This window comes from Populus alba, chromosome 16 (genome assembly GCF_005239225.2).
Source record: "Populus alba chromosome 16, ASM523922v2, whole genome shotgun sequence".
NCBI lineage: Eukaryota > Viridiplantae > Streptophyta > Magnoliopsida > Malpighiales > Salicaceae > Populus > Populus alba.
The window spans coordinates 11,445,465-11,464,504 of record NC_133299.1 but is presented as its reverse complement, the minus strand read 5'-3'; the positions used below and the strand labels follow the sequence as shown (position 1 = coordinate 11,464,504).

At 31.4% G+C, this 19,040-nt stretch overlaps 1 protein-coding gene and 1 long non-coding RNA gene across 3 annotated transcripts; one reads left to right on the top strand and one right to left on the bottom strand.

Annotated features, from left to right (window-relative positions):
- The first annotated feature begins 6,482 nt into the window (after nt 1-6,482).
- Nucleotides 6,483-8,331, top strand: LOC140954741 (uncharacterized). Its single transcript, XR_012168238.1, has 2 exons — nt 6,483-6,664; nt 6,824-8,331. It is a non-coding gene; the product is annotated as an uncharacterized lncRNA (long non-coding RNA).
- Nucleotides 7,456-11,489, bottom strand: LOC118044966 (ultraviolet-B receptor UVR8). 2 transcript variants are annotated; one of them, XM_035053434.2, is made up of 11 exons: nt 11,060-11,489; nt 10,895-10,965; nt 10,697-10,781; nt 10,435-10,566; nt 10,127-10,324; nt 9,527-9,766; nt 8,997-9,040; nt 8,670-8,852; nt 8,414-8,504; nt 7,849-7,892; nt 7,456-7,768 (listed from the first exon to the last, which is right to left on the bottom strand). In XM_035053434.2, the coding sequence occupies exons 1-11, from the start codon at nt 11,397-11,399 to the stop codon at nt 7,640-7,642; spliced, it is 1,557 nt and encodes a 518-aa protein (XP_034909325.1). In that variant the 5' UTR covers nt 11,400-11,489; the 3' UTR covers nt 7,456-7,639. The 2 variants fall into 2 exon arrangements, with proteins under 2 accessions (XP_034909325.1, XP_034909324.1); XM_035053433.2 differs by having other exon boundaries at nt 10,895-10,968; nt 11,060-11,488.
- Between the last annotated feature and the right edge of the window lie 7,551 nt (nt 11,490-19,040).

Below are 19,040 nucleotides of genomic sequence, written 5' to 3'. Positions count from 1 at the left end.
TTATTATAATATATTTTTAAATAAAAAAAATTTAAAAAACAATCATAAATATGATTTTGTTTTTAAATCTTGGGAAATGGAATGTCCTTATGCAGCATCGTTTCTGTACCTAATTCTCTCTTCCTATCGGTATGATGCCGTGGCAAGCACTAGCAAGGAAACAGCAAGTCCAGATCTTACTCCATTGATTTCTTCCTTCTCCTTAAACATTCCATAACCTTTTTCTATTAATTTGTTCAAAAAATCTTAACGTCTAATTTATTGCTGGATGATGGCAGCCATATCCTTCCCATCTTAATTAATTACCATTAATTCCTCTCTCAACCAATTAAATCGTGTCTGTCATTTTTCTTATTAACTGCATGCTTAATATATTTCCTTTGCAAAAGTCAAAATCCATTTGTTCACTTGATGGAATAGCAAGGAGCGATGCTACAGCATATTCTAAGTATATTTTTCTCGATTTTAACTTCAAAAAAATAAAAAAATCAGGCATCATTTAGGCAAAACACAGTGAATATATAGAAGAAGAAAAGAAATTGGGCACGGACATTACAAGTTAATAGATAAGGCATGCTTAATTGATGTCTGAAATTCTTGCTTGCCTTATCCGAAAGCATGCTCCATTGTCTCCATCGTAGGTGAAGTCATTCGTTGCATAAAATCAAACTTGCTTTCCTTTTCTTAATCCATTAATTTTTGTAACTTCAAAGCAGAGATCGATCGCAGCCTGTCCTAAGCCAAAGCAAAACCTGCGCGCTCAATGTGGCGATGATAGGTGATGAGAGCATTATGTCACGGTCTACCTTTGTATCATTTTTCCTTTTGAAATTAGGCAAAACCTAGCTAATAATAATTAAAAAAAAAAAAAAAAGGTCAGCTTTCCTTGTATATTTTAATTAGTAGTGGTAGAATAATGACTCAGGTGATAATCACCCACCCTTCCTATCAATTTCTTTTTTTTCTTGGTTTAACCATGAAATATAATTTAACTAGTTAAGCTTTGAGTTTGCTGTTCAATGGTCACGAGCTCAAGTTCTTAAGGTCACTTCACTACCAGAAAATCAATAAATACAAACGGAAATACCGAGGGAATATTTCCGTCGGTAAATTTCCGAGGGATTTTACCGACGGAAATATTCCCTCGGTATATACCGAGGGAATTACCATGGGAAAAAAAAATTAAAACAAAGCAAAAAAAAAATGACTACGTGTCATTTTTTACCAACGGAATTACCGACGGAATTAATCCGTCGGTAAATCCGTCGGGAAATCCGTCAGTAAAATATGAATACTGTTCATCATGTCAATTACAAAGGGAATTACCGACGGAAAATTCCGTCGGTATTTTCCAGAGATCTCCAGAACTATTCATCTTCCAATTGCACTGTTAATTGTTTTACTTTACGGACAAAATCACCGACGGATTGAAAATTCGTCGGTGTGTTTTGGCGGTTTTCTGAAAAAATTCAATTGATTTAAAATTTTCATTTAAATATTACAGACGGAATCACCGACGGATTGAAAAATCATCGGTAATTTTTGGCGGTTTCTGAAAACTTTTTACGAAATTGAAAATTTAAATTAAATATTACCGTCGGTAAATCCGTCGGTAACGCACCCCAATAAAAAACCTGAATCCGCTTATTTCACAAGAGACAGACTCATTATTTCTTTTTCTTCTTCTACTGCTTCTTCTTCTTCTTCTTCTTCTTCTTCTTCTTCTTCACTATATGTAAAAAACATCAATATCTATTTCTTTCTCTTCTTTTCTCTCCTCATCTCCTTCTCTTTTCCTCCATGCTCGGGTATGTCTTCTTCTTCTTTCTTCTTTTATCCTCTTAGTTTTTTTTAATTAATATGCTTTACGAATTTTTTTTTCCTTAGCTTCACTTGCAAGTATATTAAGGTAAGATTTTTCTTTTTTCTTATTTTTTCATGATTGTTTTCACTATATTTGTTTTTTATTTTAATTTTAATTGATTTTGTTTATAATAATTGTATAAATGTTGTTGTGAGATTTTTTTTTTCATATGAGATCAATTTTTAGTTGATTTATTTATAGGATTTTTAAATTTTTAGCAATTGCAACTTCATTTTTTTCATATCAATTTTTTTAGTTGAATTAATTTTTTTGTTTTATTTTTTTGAGTTGATTTTCTTATTCTTTTTTCCAAGCATTTTGAGTATATATTATACAATGTTGATTTATGTTAATTTAATTATTTTATAATTTTATAAAATGAATTTTTTTTTAAATGTTTTTAAATAATTACCGACGGATTTACCGACGGAAATTTCCGTCGGTAAATCCGTTAGTAAATCCGTCGGTAATAAAAAAAATTTACCGACGCGTCTGTTCCGCCAGTAAATCCGTCGGTAATATTATTACCAACGGATTTAGCGACGGATAAAAAATTACCGACAAAAGATTCACCGACGGAAAATATCCGTCGGTGATTTCGTCGGTAAATTAATTACCGATGGAGTATGTGTCTTATGGCGACGGAAAAATTCCATCGGTAAAACTGTTAAATCTTGTAGTGCTTGAAGTTTATATGATTATTAACTTCAGGGTCTGTGGGATTAGTTGAGGTGTACGTAAGCTAGCCCGAACATTCACGTTAATAAAAAAAATTCTTTCTTTTTCAGTACAAATTAAGAATAAAAAAAAATAAGAGGCTAGGACACTACCAGAAAATCAATAAATACCAACGGAAATATCGAGGGAATATTTTCGTCGGTAAATTTCCGAGGGATTTTACCGACGGAAATATTTCCGAGGGATTTTACCGACTAAAAGATTCCCTCGGTATATACCGAGGGAATTACCGTGGAAAAAAAAAATAAAGCAAAGCAAAAAAAAAAAGATGACGTGTCATTTTTTACCAACGGAATTACCGACGGAATTTTTTCGTCGGTAATTCCGTCGGTAAATCCGTTGGTAAATTGTGAACATTGTTCATCATGTCAATTACAAAGGGAATTACCGACGGAATTTTTCCGTCGGTATTTTACAGAGAGCTCCAGAACTGTTCATCTTCCAATTGCACTGTTAATTGTTTTACTTTACGGACAAAATCACCGACGGATTGAAAATTCATCGGCGTGTTTTGGCGGTTTTCTGAAAAAATTCAATTGATTTAAAATTTTCATTTAAATATTACAGACGGAATCACCGACGGATTGAAAAATCATCGGTAATTTTTGGCGGTTTCTAAAAACTTTTTACGAAATTGAAAATTTAAATTAAATATTACCGACGGAATTACCGACGGAATAATTAAAAAATATTAATATTCAATTATCCGTCGGTAACGCGCCCCAATAAAAAACCTGAATCCGCTTATTTCACAAGAGACAGACTCATTTCTTCTTCTTCTTCTTCTTCTTCTACTACTACTTCTATTTTTTCTTCTTCTTCTTCTACTACTTCTACTTCTACTTCTTCTTCTTCTTCTTCTTCTTCTTCACTATATGTAAAAAACATCAATATCTATTTCTTTCTCTTCTTTTCTCTCCTCATCTCCTTCTCTTTTCCTCCATGCTCGGGTATGTCTTCTTCTTCCTTCTTCTTTTATCCTCTTAGTTTTTTTTAATTAATATGCTTCACGAATTGTTTTTTCCTTAGCTTCACTTGCAAGTATATTAAGGTAAGATCTTTCTTTTTTCTTATTTTTCATGATTTTTCACTATATTTGTTTTTTATTTAATTTTAATTGATTTTGTTCTTAATAATTGTATAAATGCTGTTGTGAGTTTTTTTTTTTTTTTTTTCATATGAGATCAATCTTTAGTTGATTTATTTATAGGATTTTTAAATTTTTAGCAATTGCGACTTCATTTTTTTCATATGAATTTTTTAGTTGAATTAATTTTTTTGTTTTATTTATTTGTTACAAATTTGTTTGAGTTGATTTTCTTATTCTTTTTTCCAAGCATTTTGAGTATATATTATACAATGTTGATTTATGTTAATTTAATTATTTTATAATTTTATAAAATAATTTTTTTAAAATGTTTTTAAATAATTACCGACGGATTTACTGACGGAAATTTCCGTCGGTAAATCCATTGGTAAAATCCATCGGTAATAAAAAAAAAATTACCGACACGCCTATTCCGCCAGTAAATCCGTCGGTAATATTATTACCGATGGAATTACCGACGGACAAAAAATTACCGACAAACGATTCACCGACGAAAATTCTCCGTCGGTGATTTAGTCGGTAAATTAATTACCGATGGAATATGTGTCTTATGCCGACGGAAAAATTCTGTCGGTAAAACTGTTAAATCTTGTAGTGGGAGAAATTTAAAAGTAATCTAAGAATAACTACTAATAATTAGTTTATAAAAAAAAGATAAATATAAGAGGAAGAGAGAAATATAAGAAAGAATAAAAATATTAAACCTAGATAAATTTATTATTATTATTTTTTATTGGTTCAAACGTAATTTTCTTTATTTAAGTATCGGTAGACCACCCTGTTCCTTCCAGTCAATTTCAATTTGAAACTTATAAAATCTCTATTCCTCTTTAAATTTTTATTTACAGTTTAGTCGAACAATAAGTTTGCATTTCAATTTGTTGAAAATATTATTGGTCATTAAAGGATCGTTATTAAGTCATTTTTTCTAAATTAATGGACATTTAATTAACTCTGATTATCTTCAGTAATTTAGAGCCTAGATGGTAAGTGTTTATGACTTTTCCTTGGTGCCGGGATGAATCACTCTATGTCTTGGATTCATATTATTACGCCAAATCATTTATATATTTCAAAGTAAAAAGTAAAAACAAAATTAAAAAAAAAAAATATATATATATATATATATATATATATATTATTCAGGTCGAAAATGAATATTTTTTAATTGTTCATGTGTAACTAAGCCAAATTATGAAAACTTTATGCCAATGAGCTTTGTATCTTGAAATGCCATTTTGTTATATTTTTTAAAATTTTGTTTGTTTTCGTGTTTTAAATTTTATTTTTGAAAAAAATTAATTTTTTTTTATTTTTTATTTATTTTAAATTATTTTTTTAATATGTTTAAATTATTTGGATACAGTAATATCAAAAATAATTTTAAATAATAAAAAAATATTATTATAATATATTTTTAAATAAAAATATTTAAAAAAAATAATTATAACGCTTCCTTCTTATTTGTATTCTCTTCTCCGCCTCTGCTTGCCACTCGAAGCCCGAGCCTTGACCCCTCGATATGTTTCAGCGAAACTATGAAGGTTCCGTCGTAAACTAATTTTTCAAGGAGATTTCTGGTGGAAAAAATACGTTGGTAAAATTCTGGATTGGAAAAACAAAAGTATCTTTCACCTACAGAATTGTTAATGGGGTTTTTAATTTTAGGGATTTTTTTTAATTTGTTTTTAATTCCTTTACTGATTCTTTCTGTATTTCAAATAAATAAAAATAACATTCTAAATAAATAAAATCTAAAACAATAAAAATACACATAATCTAAGCGATAATTATTTTTTGTTTGTTGATATTTCTTTCGTTGAATTTGATATCTAATCATCATACAAACCGTATGTTATTTTATTAGTGAGTAAATAGTAACAATGATATTTATAATAATTCTTTTCTAACTTTCAAGAATATACTGAAGGATTTAGGCCGTTAATAACCCCGTCATCAAGGGTTTTCATTAAAAAAAAAACCTATTAAACATAAATATAAAACTAGTAGCATTTGTAGTAATTCTTTTCTAACTCTTATGAATATAACGACGGGTTAAGTCCATCGGTAACCCTGTTAGTAATAATTTAAAAATATTTTTCTTAAAAACCTCTATTAAATAGAAATGTAAAATAAATTAAATTAATATAAAAATTAAATATTTATTATAAACTAAAACATTTATGGATCGAGAATTACACCTCTTACATGGATATCATATTATTGCCTCTACTGACATTTCTTGGATTAGATAGTGCGTAATTAATAAACCATGAACTTCATTATAATAATTCATCCTAGATAACCCTTCAGGTGAATCTCGATACATCCATGAATAATCATCAATTACTTATGTCAAACCTATATAGAATATTGATGATATAATGTATTAATTAATTAAACTAAATAAATAATAAAATATTGGTTTAACTCAAACTTATTCAAACTATTTTAATAATACAACTAATTCATCATCAATTATCTATAAAAATTCAAATTTTTATATATTTACCGAGAAATTAACTCTAAAAAAAAATATCAAAATATAAAACGAACTCATTAAATAAAATATTATTTATTTTATCATAAGACACCTAAACTACAAATTCAAAATAAATTTACCAATTTTCATTGCAATCTATAAACAAAAAAAATTCATTGACATGTCCATTTACATTTACCAACTGTCTGACAGCGAGTTACCATCTGCACTTAATTTTTAGAGTGAAAACATGGATACTACAGCTGCTTTGAATAGCATGATGAGCACAATTTTTGACCAGGAACGGCAGGGAAAAGCTCGCAATCACCCTCACCCTGGAAAAGGCAAGTGGATGCCAAACGTTGGTAGCAGAGGCAAACCTGGTGCAAACCGAAGGCCAAGGCCAAGCGATAGACAACTGATCCAGGAGCGAGCAAGGGAGCTCAGAGAGCTCGTTCCAAATGGTACAGAGGTGAGGTTTCTTGGGTTCTGTGCGTTCTTCATCTCTGATCTCATACATGTGTTTTTCCTGTTCTCCAAGTGTGTTTTAGTGGTTGATTTTGCGTTTTCTGTGGGTTTCATAAATGCTTCGTGTTTGATCTGATACACCATTGCATTCATGTTGGACCAGGTTGAGCTATTTACTATAGGTTGTTCTAATAACAAAGCTCGTGATAGATGCATTGCCGAGCAAGCAGCAAGTTTTCTCGGTCAAGGCAAAAAAATACACACAACATACTATACATTACCGAGCTCTTTCCTCTATTTTAGGCCAAGAACCCTTCCCTGTTAAAGATATGATAAATAATATCAAAACACACACAACATGTTATACATAACAGGGCATGGCTGTTTTAACAACAAGAAGAAATCAAAGAGAATAGCCAGAGTGGGAAAAGCTGGGCATTTGAATTTGGATATGAGCTCCAGATATGCCCGATAGTTGTGGAAGATCTTGCATACCCAGGACATATCCTCATACAATTTAGATTTTCTGGGAACATTTGCTTTACAAGATTTGCAAGGGTTTCCATAGACATGGGATCTTCTGGCCCCTGATGCAGCTTTTGCAGCGGAGACGGAATTCGATATCTAGCATAGATTTGATGCACCCTTATACCCTTATCCAGTTAGATACGAGGGGAGGATGTGTTCCTCATCTGATGACCTATGTATAACAGAATTGAACTAATGTTGGTTATTACAAGGAGTGATGGTTTGGGTACAAATGAGGAGATCGTTCTTGCAGTTTGCAGAGCTTCGTTAGATCCGAACCAACTCTAAAAAGGGTAAAACTGAGAGCATGCTCGAATGTTACATACATTGTTGGTAAAATGTCAGTGGTGATCATAACAAGCTTGCTTAAAAAATGAAAGCTGCAATGAAGGAAATGATCCAGGAGAAGAGTCCTAGTAAAAACTGCACCCCTTTCACTTGTTTTACAAATCTAGGATTTCAGAGGTGTTTCAGCTAGCAGCAATGTGTGCCACCAGCCACATGCCACCTTTTTTGGTCGACAACCTTCAATGGGAACTTGAGTAGGGGTGTTCCGATCAATTGAATCGCCCACGCCAAGCTGCATGTAGCCAATAAGATGTCAGCTAAAGATGTGCATTTGGTACACCAATTCCGAACAGGAAACTGTGAGAATAGTACCTGACCATACTTGTTCCAACCCCAGGAAAATACTTGGCCATCCTCTTCAAAAAAAAGAAGAAGAAGATGAAAGGCAGAGTCAGAGCACATGTTTCAGAGATTACAAATAAGCTTGCTTTAATTGATAACGCATGGATATAGCTACAAACAATAGCCTATACTAGTTTCATTGCTGCATCATCATGGAAATCAATTTCAGATAAAGGATTCCTCCACTTCATGTAAGAAGGATCCCTACTATTACTCAAGCTGAAAAATCAGCAAGTTCCACTAATGAGCATCTTGTATTGTACTTGAAAAAGAAAATACACTATCAATGCTGATGGAACTGTGGTGCCACTACCATAAGCAACAAGCAATATTGCATGACCTATCCCTTCTCCTATGAATATCTTCCACTAATTAAGCACCAGTTTACTAGACAGCATTTCTAATTTTCTGGTATAGTTTCTTTATAGCTGGATAAAAGTCTTAATCCCTTTATATGCACCGAGCACTGTTGAACTAAACTGGTAAAGAGCTGAAAATAGTTACTCTCATGGACTATTCCAACATTGACTAGTACCTAGTAGAATAGCACTGTGCCGAGCGCCACAAGAAACCATCTTCACCAGCTTACTCTCCAGACATGGATCCTCCAAGAGTCTAGGTAGAGTCTGAAATAGACATGCAAATTCCTCAGTTATTAGTTAGTTTCCTTCAGTTGAATTAGTCAATATGTAAACCACGGAGATGGTCACAAACAAAACACTACTCATGGATTTTTTTTTTTTAACAGCAGCATAAACACAATTCAAGGCGATGACGGATGTAGGAAGTACCTCGCCCTGGCTAGCTCCAGTACCCAATTGTCCAAACTGATTCCCACCAAATACATATAAATGACCATCGATGGTGATGCACATAGTGTGCCATAGGCCAGCAGCAATTCTCTCAATTTGGATTCCTGATAGAGAGGGCAAGGAAGTTGGTCTCAACTGATCATTTGTAGTCCCGAGTCCACACTGAAGAAAACAATTCCATCACAAACGACCATTTTAGATCCAGGTGGATTAAAACATATAATAATCTGAGCCTAGGTTCTACCTGAAACAAAAAAATAAAGAACGCAAAAAGATAACATCAGCTTAGGAATATAGAAAGCTCACCTGCCCGTAAAGTCCCCAGCCAAATGTAAGTAGTGTTCCTGCATCTGCAATATCAACAACAAAAAGAAAACAGCAAGTGAGGTATTGCTGATAATTATAAGGTTTTTTTTTTTTTCCAAGTAAAGGACCATTGATTGGAGCAGTGAAAAGAGTCTAGGACTTGCAACCACAAGAGTGCAGATTCAATTTGTTGAAAGCAGCCACTTCATATAATGTTGTTGAAGGATAGGATTGTCCTCAAACATTTGCTCAGAGTATTCCACTTCAATGAGACCATAATTGGCTAATAATCTCTTTATATTTGTCTAAAAAGTAAAGCAGACGAAGTCAATCAATAATTCAACTTCCATAGTTTGCAAATGAACTTGAATGCCATAACAGTTGAAGATAAGTTTTTTTTAGTTGAATTAAGATTTTGATGCATAGCTGGTGGCCAAACTCACTACAAGTAACAACTGGAAATTTCACTACACTTTTAGAGGAATTAAAATCATTCAAGTTAGCAATCATATCAGTTGTCAGATGCTAACCTGTTACTACTGCACTATGCCGACCTCCACAAGCAATCTCCTTCACATAACTTCCAGGGAATTTAGAAACTTGTGCTGGCAGATTTGTGCTTCCATTATGAACTACTGAGGATCTGTGTTTTCCAGTAGCAGGTTGCTCAGTAAATGGTATGAGATGGGGAGAAGACACCATTTTTACACGAGATCCCAAACCTAGCTGCCCTTCTCCTCCGTATCCCCAACCCCAAACCTGTCCCGTATCTGAAACTCCAGTTAAAAATATGACATCATGAGTCTTGCTTTACATAAAAAAATCTTCCACATCTTCGTACTTCATACAACCTACTGCGAACTTCTAACCTACAAAACAACCTTGTGTTGCCGACCATAGAGATTCTTTATAGTATTCGGTTATTTTTTAAAATATTATTTAATTAAAATAATATTTTTTTATTTTTTTAAATTTATTTTTGAGATTAGTATTTCAAAATAATTTATAAATATATAAAAAAATTAGATTTTTTTAAAAAATATTTTTGCCCCGCAGAAACAAACGGTGTGAAACAAGAGACTCACTCAATCTGTAATTTACAACTCAACAAGTAATCAATTTTCATTTACCAGACAGGGCTAAAGTATGGCGCCCACCAGCAGCCACGGAGGTGATCCTTACTCCTGGACCCAAAGACACAATAGCCGGTGTTACTGTGAAATATTCATCTCCATATTCCGAATTTTCATTTTCTTCTTTCAGTGACACTCTTCTTCGCTTCACAATTTCCTCTCCGTTCCTTTTGTCATCAGAAGACGCTGAACTCACTGCAATCATTAATTTTTCCCCAAAAAAATAAAAGAAAATTACTTGGGAAAAAGAAAAGGGACTAACCCCTATTAATTTTCTAAGAAATGCATTCTTTCAACCTGATTACCTTGTTCAGTTGACAACACATTTTGCTTGGCAGCATTATCCTTCTGGAGGGCTCCCCAAGAAGCCCCATCACGAGGAAATTTTCCAAGCGGAACGCACTCTTTCCATCCCCATGTATACAGCTCCCCCGTATCTGCACAAAAAGAAATCAGACAAGCAAAAATAACACGCTACCCCACCTCCACATTCAAATTCAGAGAAAACCCACCCTTTAAACATTTTGCTAGTATATTTTCTTGAAAAGGATGAAAAAAGTGGATTACCTGTAACAGAAACACAATGAGCCCAACCAGCAGCAGCTTTGAGGATGGAAGCTTCAGAAGGAAGAAGAAAAGCCTCAGGAGTTTCCTTAACAAAATTTGTCATTGCATTGCAGACAACATGAATCAAATTCAAATACAAAACTATATATTTATTTCAGCAAATTTTCAAAATAAAAACTAAGAATAAAAAATCATTACCCCATGCTTTCCACATGTCACGTAACTTTGATTTTCATCATCAGCCGATCCCCATGTTACCAGCTTTCCACCTTCTATTTCCGCATTAAAAAATCAAAATAATTTAGACACATGTCACCCATCAGATCTGCCCAAATAATTCATTAGAAACTAATCAGTTTTAACCTGATATTGCCATGGCGAAACCACAACCACCACCACATACATCCTTCCATGAATCATCTGCATCTGGATAATTCACCGGTATCGGATTCAGTATGGGTGATTTCTCCAGTGAAACTCCGGGGAGATAACCCCACATATACACTGTTGCTTTTTTACCTTCCTCCATTTTCCCATCTTCCTGCTCCCCTTCGTTTCTACCATTTACCGCCATCCAAACCAACAGTAAAAATCTAAAATTCTTCAAATAAAGTCTTCTAGTCTCGACGAGTTCAAGTACTAGTAAGAGTGAGAAATTTTTGGGGGAAAAAAAAGGAACGACTAAAAGCAGAGGTCGTATCATTTACAAGGAGCGGCGATATGCCACGTTGGAAGCTAGTAAGGGATTGGACACGTCACATTAACCTGGCGCATTGCTAGATTATTCCTCTCAAGCTGTTAGTTCCCCGGAACTTTCTGGAAGAGGAGGAATTGCCAAGCTAATTGAGTGCCATGTGATGGGCCTGACACGTGTCATCATCCTAATGAGTTTCTGGAGAATTCGTTTGCGGCCACGTATTCAACAGAAGTTTCTGGAAAACGGAGACTTTCCTATTTTCTTATTTGCTTGACACGTGGGAGTTAAGTATTTTAATTCGCGTCTTGGCTTTCTTGTTCCTTGTTAACCTTTTAGTTTAATCAATTAAATATTAATTATTATTATTATTATTTAGCATTCCTATTAAAATATGCATGTGGTCAAGATTCACAAGTTTTTTTATATACGGCTCAGATGACGCCACGATAACCACAATTCATTGTTTTTTTTGTTAACCGTTATGATAGAAAATTTACATAAATTAAGGCAGCATCGTTATATGCAGATACTACCATAATCACTCGCGTATGTATTGGATCAATAATACTTTTTTAAAAAATATAAAAACATATATAAAATATCTTGAATTTGATTTGGTTATTATCATATCCAAAATAATTTTGAGTATAGCTACAAAGATGAATTCAATAGCATTGAATATAGAGAAAAAATCAAACTCAAAAGTTGTTGTCTCTTATTATCAAACCAGATACAATGCTACGCAATAGCATTGAGTATGGTGAAAAAATCACATTTTCTTTAGAAAATGAAAAATAAATCAATAAAAGAAAAGAAAACAATTTAAAGAGGAAAAAACATAAAATTACAAATATCTTAAAAGGAAAAAAAAATAAAGGGAAATAAATTAATTTTCGATATATTGGGCATTACACTACTATATAGGTTTGGCAACTTGGTTCTGTCATTACATCAAAATAATATGAAAACATAAAAAAAAAAATTAATTTAAAATAAAAAAATCAAATGCTTTTAAAAATATTTTTGAAATGCAAAAACAAACATGTTTTAATAAGAAAATTTAACCTAACCTTGACAACAAATTATTATCACCCAACTTTTATATAATATAAAAAAATTCATATCAATTTATTTTCTCTTTACAATATGAAAAAAAAATTCAATAAGAGAAAAAACAATAAAAATGAAAAATATCCTAAAAGAGAAAAAAAATAAAAATAAAGAAATTAATTGCAGGTGTATTAGATGTTGCTCTACTATGCAAGATTCATGGTGCTACTATAGAAAATATTTTATTTGAAGATGATGATGATTCAAATATATTCTATGTTTTTAACCTAATTCAAGTATTTTTACATTTGTAAAAACATTGTTATTGATTGCTGCGAAGTGCGGATCAATAAACTAGTATTATATTATTAAATAATGTTTATTTAAAAACACATTTAAAATATATATTAAAATAATATTTTTTTTATTTTTTAAAATTAATTTTTTATATCATCCCATCAAAATAATACAAAAACATAAAAAAATATATTAATTTAAATTAAAAAATAAATAAATAACCTCAACTCATTCAACTTTGAATCCCTTGCTTAGAGCGTGTGCTTTTTCCTAATTTTCACCTATCAATAGTATTAAGTATCATAATACCTTTTCTCCTTTAACTGCACACCCTAGCCAAATGAACTGAGCACTAAGAAATCACTATAAATTTTGCTTTCAATTCTCACAGTTGATGAATTGCTTTTTCGCTAATAGCTCTCTTTTCTTTTGTTTCTCCATTTCTCCCTGTATCATAGATCTTTAAACAATGAAATAGTTAGAGTTCGAGAGGGTTGTTTGGATCATGTGGTAGTAGTATCCAATGTTGTTAGGTTTTGTTGGGCACTAGGACTGAATTTTATTGGGTTTTAGTGGCAATAGGATAAAAGAAATTCAACCCAACCCAACTTCAAATGAAAAAAAATTATTATTATTTAATTTTTGTATAATATAAAAATAAATCTCATCAATTTATTTTCTCTTTACCACATGAAAAACAATTAAATATGAAAAAAGCCAGCAAGACCTAATGCTAAGAGAAAAGAAATTCAACTCAACCCAACCTCAAATAAAAAGCAAATATCATCACCCAACTTTTGTATAATATAAAAAAAAAAAAAAAAAGTCAGATCAACTTATTTTCTCTTTACTGTATGAAATAAAAAGGTAAAAGAAAAGAAAAAAATCTAAAGAGATAAAAAAAAAAATTGAAAATATCAGGGTCTGGTTGAAAGCTGGACCCAATAACCTTGAATCTGGCTACGAGTCAGACTCAACACCTGTTGGACCTTGAGTCTGGCTGCAAGTCATACTCAACAATTGTTGAAAGTGATTTGGGTCTAGCTGCCAAACTAGACCTAGCAACTTTTGGCATAGAAAATAGAATGAAGTAAAGAAACAAATAAAAAAAAATTAATTTTTTTTCAAAGCATTTTCGAAATGCAAAAAAAAAATGCTTTAATAAGAAAATTCAACCCAACCTGAAATGAAAAAAAATATCATCACCAAATTTTTGTACAATATAAAACAAAATCTCATCAATTTATTTGCTCTTTACCATATGAAAAACAATTAAATAAGAGAAAAGCCAGCAGGACCCAACGCTAAGAGAAAAGAAATTCAACCTAATTCATCCTCAAATAAAAAAAAATTTCATCACTCAACTTTTATACAATATAAAAAAAGTCTCATCAATTTATTTCCTCTTTACCGTATGGAAAAAAAAAATAAGAGAAGAGAAAAAAAAATCTAAAAAGGCAAAAAAAAAAAATATCTGGGTCTGGCTGAAAGTTGAACCCAATAGCCTTGAGTCTGGCTGCATGCCAGACCCAGCACCTGTTAGATGCAATTTTGGCAGCCAGACCCAACAATTTTTAACAAAAAGGACAATGTCCGCCAACAACACTTTTTGACTAAAAAACATCAAAGACAACGCACAGAAAACAAAAAAATACTTGATTTGAAGCGATTTGGGTCTGGTTACCGAGCCAGACCTAGCACCTGTTGGATGCAATTTGGGTCTGGGAGTCAAGCCAAACCCAGCAGCTTTAGGCACAGAAAACAGAAAAGACAACGTCTCCCAACAACACTTTTTAACTAAAAACAAACTAAAGCCAACGCTCTCATAGCGCTACAGTGTGATTTATAGTGCAAACACTCTATGTCTAGAGTGTAGTCTATAGTGTGATGAGTCTATATTTATAGTAAATGTATATTTTTTTTTTCTCACGCCTTTTAAAAATGTAGAATAATATATATATTATTTTATTATTCTTTTAATAAGAAAATAAAAAAAATATTGACAACATGATATCTTAGTTAAGTTTTTGAAAAGCCTTCACCCATTTTTTTCTGTCTTTGAATTCTTATAAAAAACAATGAACACATCAAATTATTCTAGTAAGAGAAACATTCATAATAAAAAATAAAACAAAAATTAAAAATTCACAACTTTTTAAAATAGTGATTCAAGGAAATTGGAGTTGTTTGTGATCTAATTGAGGTAAAAATGTTATAGACATGAGGTTCCATAACCTAAATAGTGGAGATCAGATTTCGAGAAGCTAGACTCGTGCTTTTTTTTTTTTTTTAACATGAATGGTGACTGCAAATTTTTTATTCAAACAAAAAGAGAGAGATAATTATTTTTATTATTTTATGATTGATTTGGATATATCAAATTAGAGAAAGTGATCCTAAATAAATATGGACTCATCAAAAGATTGCAAGAACTTTATCTACGTTGCCAAGCTCGTCGAGCAAGCTAAACACTATGATGAAATGGTAAAAGCAATGATGAAATTTGTGAAACTTAATGTTGAATTAGTGGAGGAGAGACTTCATCTTTATAAGTTACAAGAATGTGATTTATATGAGTATGAAATCATGAATTATAGAGAATCTTCTCATCAATTCAGGAAAAGAAAGAGTCAAAAGAGAATGAAAACAATGTGAAAAGATTCAAAAAGTATAAGGAAAAAAGGTAAAGTAAAGTTAATTGACACTTATAATGATATTATGACTGTGATCCATGAGCTTTTTATTCCATTATCTATAATTTGGAAATCTTTTATGTGTTTACTATAAGATTAAAGATGTGTATTAATAATATTTAGGGGGGTCCTAGAGTGGTAATAAGAGGGAAAAGGTAACTAATCAGTCATTTAAGGATATAAAACTACTATGGCAATTGCATATTGAACTAGGCTTAATGATTAGTACTTAAAAGTATATTTTTATCAAGGTTTTATATTATCATTTTGCACTTGAAGTATCAATAACTCCTTAACTAAAGCATATTTTATAATAACATATCTAATAATATAAGATAGCTTTAATTTATGGTAAATGTTCATCTTAAATGCAAGTCTATCACATAAATAAAATGATTGATTGATGAGTTTAAGTACTGAAATTGAAAGGACAAAGAGAGGGTCAAACTTAGAAAAGAGATGTTGGTGCAGTCTAAACTGGAACATTGTTCAATAATTGGGTCATATATGAAGCTGTAGATCCCGGATTTAGGTATGCTTTATATGGATGGAAAGGTAAGACATAGGCCTACAACTTTCATGTGGAGTCCAAGATTTAAAAGGGCCGTTTTCAAGTCCAAATTATAGCTACAACGGAGAAGTCTGAATCTATCCTGCAACCGAGACACTGTTTAGTGTTTTGCCCATATCTCGAGTTCTAGAAGTCCAAATGACCTCAATTGTTTTTTTTCTGGAAAAATAAGACAATTTCCTATAACTTTTATAAGTATTATTGGTTCCAGTTCTGATGTTAGCAATGATGTTTTGTTCAGACAAGAAGATAAGGATTTTCATCAAGTCAAGAGTTGGCCACCCACTCAACAATTAGTCATCAAATCAATAGTTTCAAATTTTGGCCTATAAAAAGAGGCATTTGGCATGCATTTAGGCATCTTGGCTGTTCAGATCAAGATCATGCTCTTTATTTCTTTCTTTATATTTTTGTAATGTTTAAGTTTTATTTTATGTTATATTTTCCTTAATTTCTTGTTTATGCTTTTCATTTCCTTTACTATACTTATGTTCTTATGTTGTTTATTTATATTTATATTCTTCATTATATTTAGCTAAGTTTATTATGTCAAGGTGAAAAGGTTTCACTAATGGTGTTAAAATATGTATAATATAAACTTAACATGGACTTCAATGTTTATATCCAAGAAAGTTTGTTATTAACATGTCTTATTTTTTTATCTTACTAATTCTTAATATCTTGCTTGTTAAATGGTTAATCTAGATTTGTGTTGTATAACACTTGGTACAATAAATGCTTGGCACTTTCATAGCCAACCGTATGGTATAATCTACACCTGTGCTATGAAAGGAACTTGATTTGTTATTAACATGAGTTAGCATCATGAATTCCTGGCAATATTTAAAAGTTTGGTGTTACTTAAATAATATAATTAATATGATCATGTTAAAAATTTATAATGAACTATTAAAGATAAATCATCCGATTGGAACCTCCTTTGTGTGTGGTTTCCAGTTGATTAATAAAAAGAGTTTATACTATACTTATTTATAATACTATTAGTGGATCCTCTAACGTTGACAATTATTTTATCCTTATTTAATCTTCACATTAATCTTACATCTCAAAGTCCTCTTTACATCATCATCATCATCATCATTATTATTATTATTTATAATTTATATAGTTAACCTCCCTATGGTTCGACCACGGTCTTGCCGGGTTATTTATTACTTCGACACTCCTACACTTGGAAGAAGACATCAATCTTTTAGTCGTGTCACTTAATCATTCTAAGAATAATGATGGTGTCGAGTAATCTACTTACAAACTCAATAATTGCAACCAGATGGATCATAACAAAAGTCATTGTTATAAGCTTATAGGATATCCATAATAGTAGGATTATACTCATGATTTGTGTAAGAATAATTTCAAAAAGACCTCTAGTGCAATAATGGTTGAAATAAGGACAAAAGATGATGTTGTTGAAAATACATTAGCATTAGCAATATCTTCACTATTAAAATCATCGTCAGAAGAATAATCATGTTCTTTCTTAACATATATAAGTGCAATGAACTTACATTTTTTTTTATAAGACAATGTAGAGTCATAATTTTGTAAGGAACCTACCAATTCTCCAACACATATATTGTTCAAATCCTTGCTTTCTTTTATGATTGTTACCTTTGGATGAAATCTTTCAGGAACGATCTTAAAATCTTCCTTATAATTCATGAGTCCTTTATTTTTTTCTCCTAGATTGAACCTGGAATTTGCAATATCATTAAGTTTTTGCATGAAACTCATTAAAAGACTTATCTTCCAACATTCTTATCTCTTCAAATCTTAAGGTTAGCATTTTTAATTTGGATTTTTTCACCATTTTGGTTCCCTTGTATGTAACTTCAAGAATATTCCAAGCTTTTTTTTGGCTATCTCATACATGGTGATTCTTTTATTTCATTAGGAGACATGACATTCAAGCCTTTATTATCTTAGTTACAATCAGTGGATTCGTCTTTGGTCCAGTCATTGAAAAACATTTCAGGCTTGGTTCATCCATACTCAACTAAGTGTCAAACTTTCTCATCTACTTTCTCATCTAGCGATTTGAGAAAAGCTTTCATTCTCACCTTGTACTAGGTATATTTCTCACCATTGAATTATGGTGGTGAAGTCAGTGTTGACATGTTTAACAAGGAAAATGGATCTCACTTTAGAAGGAGTAAACCAACTCTGATACCAATTCATAATCGTGTTTATGTTCCCAATATATTAAGAACCAATCTCCCAATATATTAAGAACCAATCTACTAACACTTTGTATGCACTGATCAATAACCAAGAAAATATAAATGCATAAAACTTACATGAACAAGTTATTTTATTACAAAGGAAAAACTTTTTGAAGAACTTTTTAAAAGATAAAAAACCTTCGGGGCAACCAAACTCAAAATAGACAACTTTCAGTAGTTTAGAAGATTACAAGAGAAGTATATTCAGCTACAGATCCTTTGTACCTAAACCACCTTACTTGTCCAGAAAACACTTTTGTTTTTGTATTCTACTATAATAGCTTAAATACTTGATGATCTTTAAATTGTTGTCATCCTAAGTTAAAAAAACTTAATTTGCTTATGTTGATAAGTGTTCATCTGTGCCATTAAATAAATGGGCAAGACTAATACAACATGAAGTATGATGTTTTTCAGAAGCCAAAACTCTCTTTTTTTATTCTAACCTCTATTTTTTTTTTCTTTCTAAAATAGTCATTTATTTATATAAAAAATATATATCACAAGCCATTTAGTTTTCAAGGATAGCCAAATTTTTAGGATAATCATTCTTTTTCAACCAACACCTATTTCATTATATTCCCAACAAAAATCCAAATTTGCATCATACCACTTGAATGACATCTTTTGGGCTTCTGATAAAAGAAATCTCAATTTTTATTTGATGAAAATGCTTTTAAATTTACATCTCATTTGATTTGATTTCAACTATTAGACATACATGCAAGCAATCATTAAAATTTACGGCTTGACCCCAAAACATGAAAATGATTTTTTTAAAAAGGTTTTACAA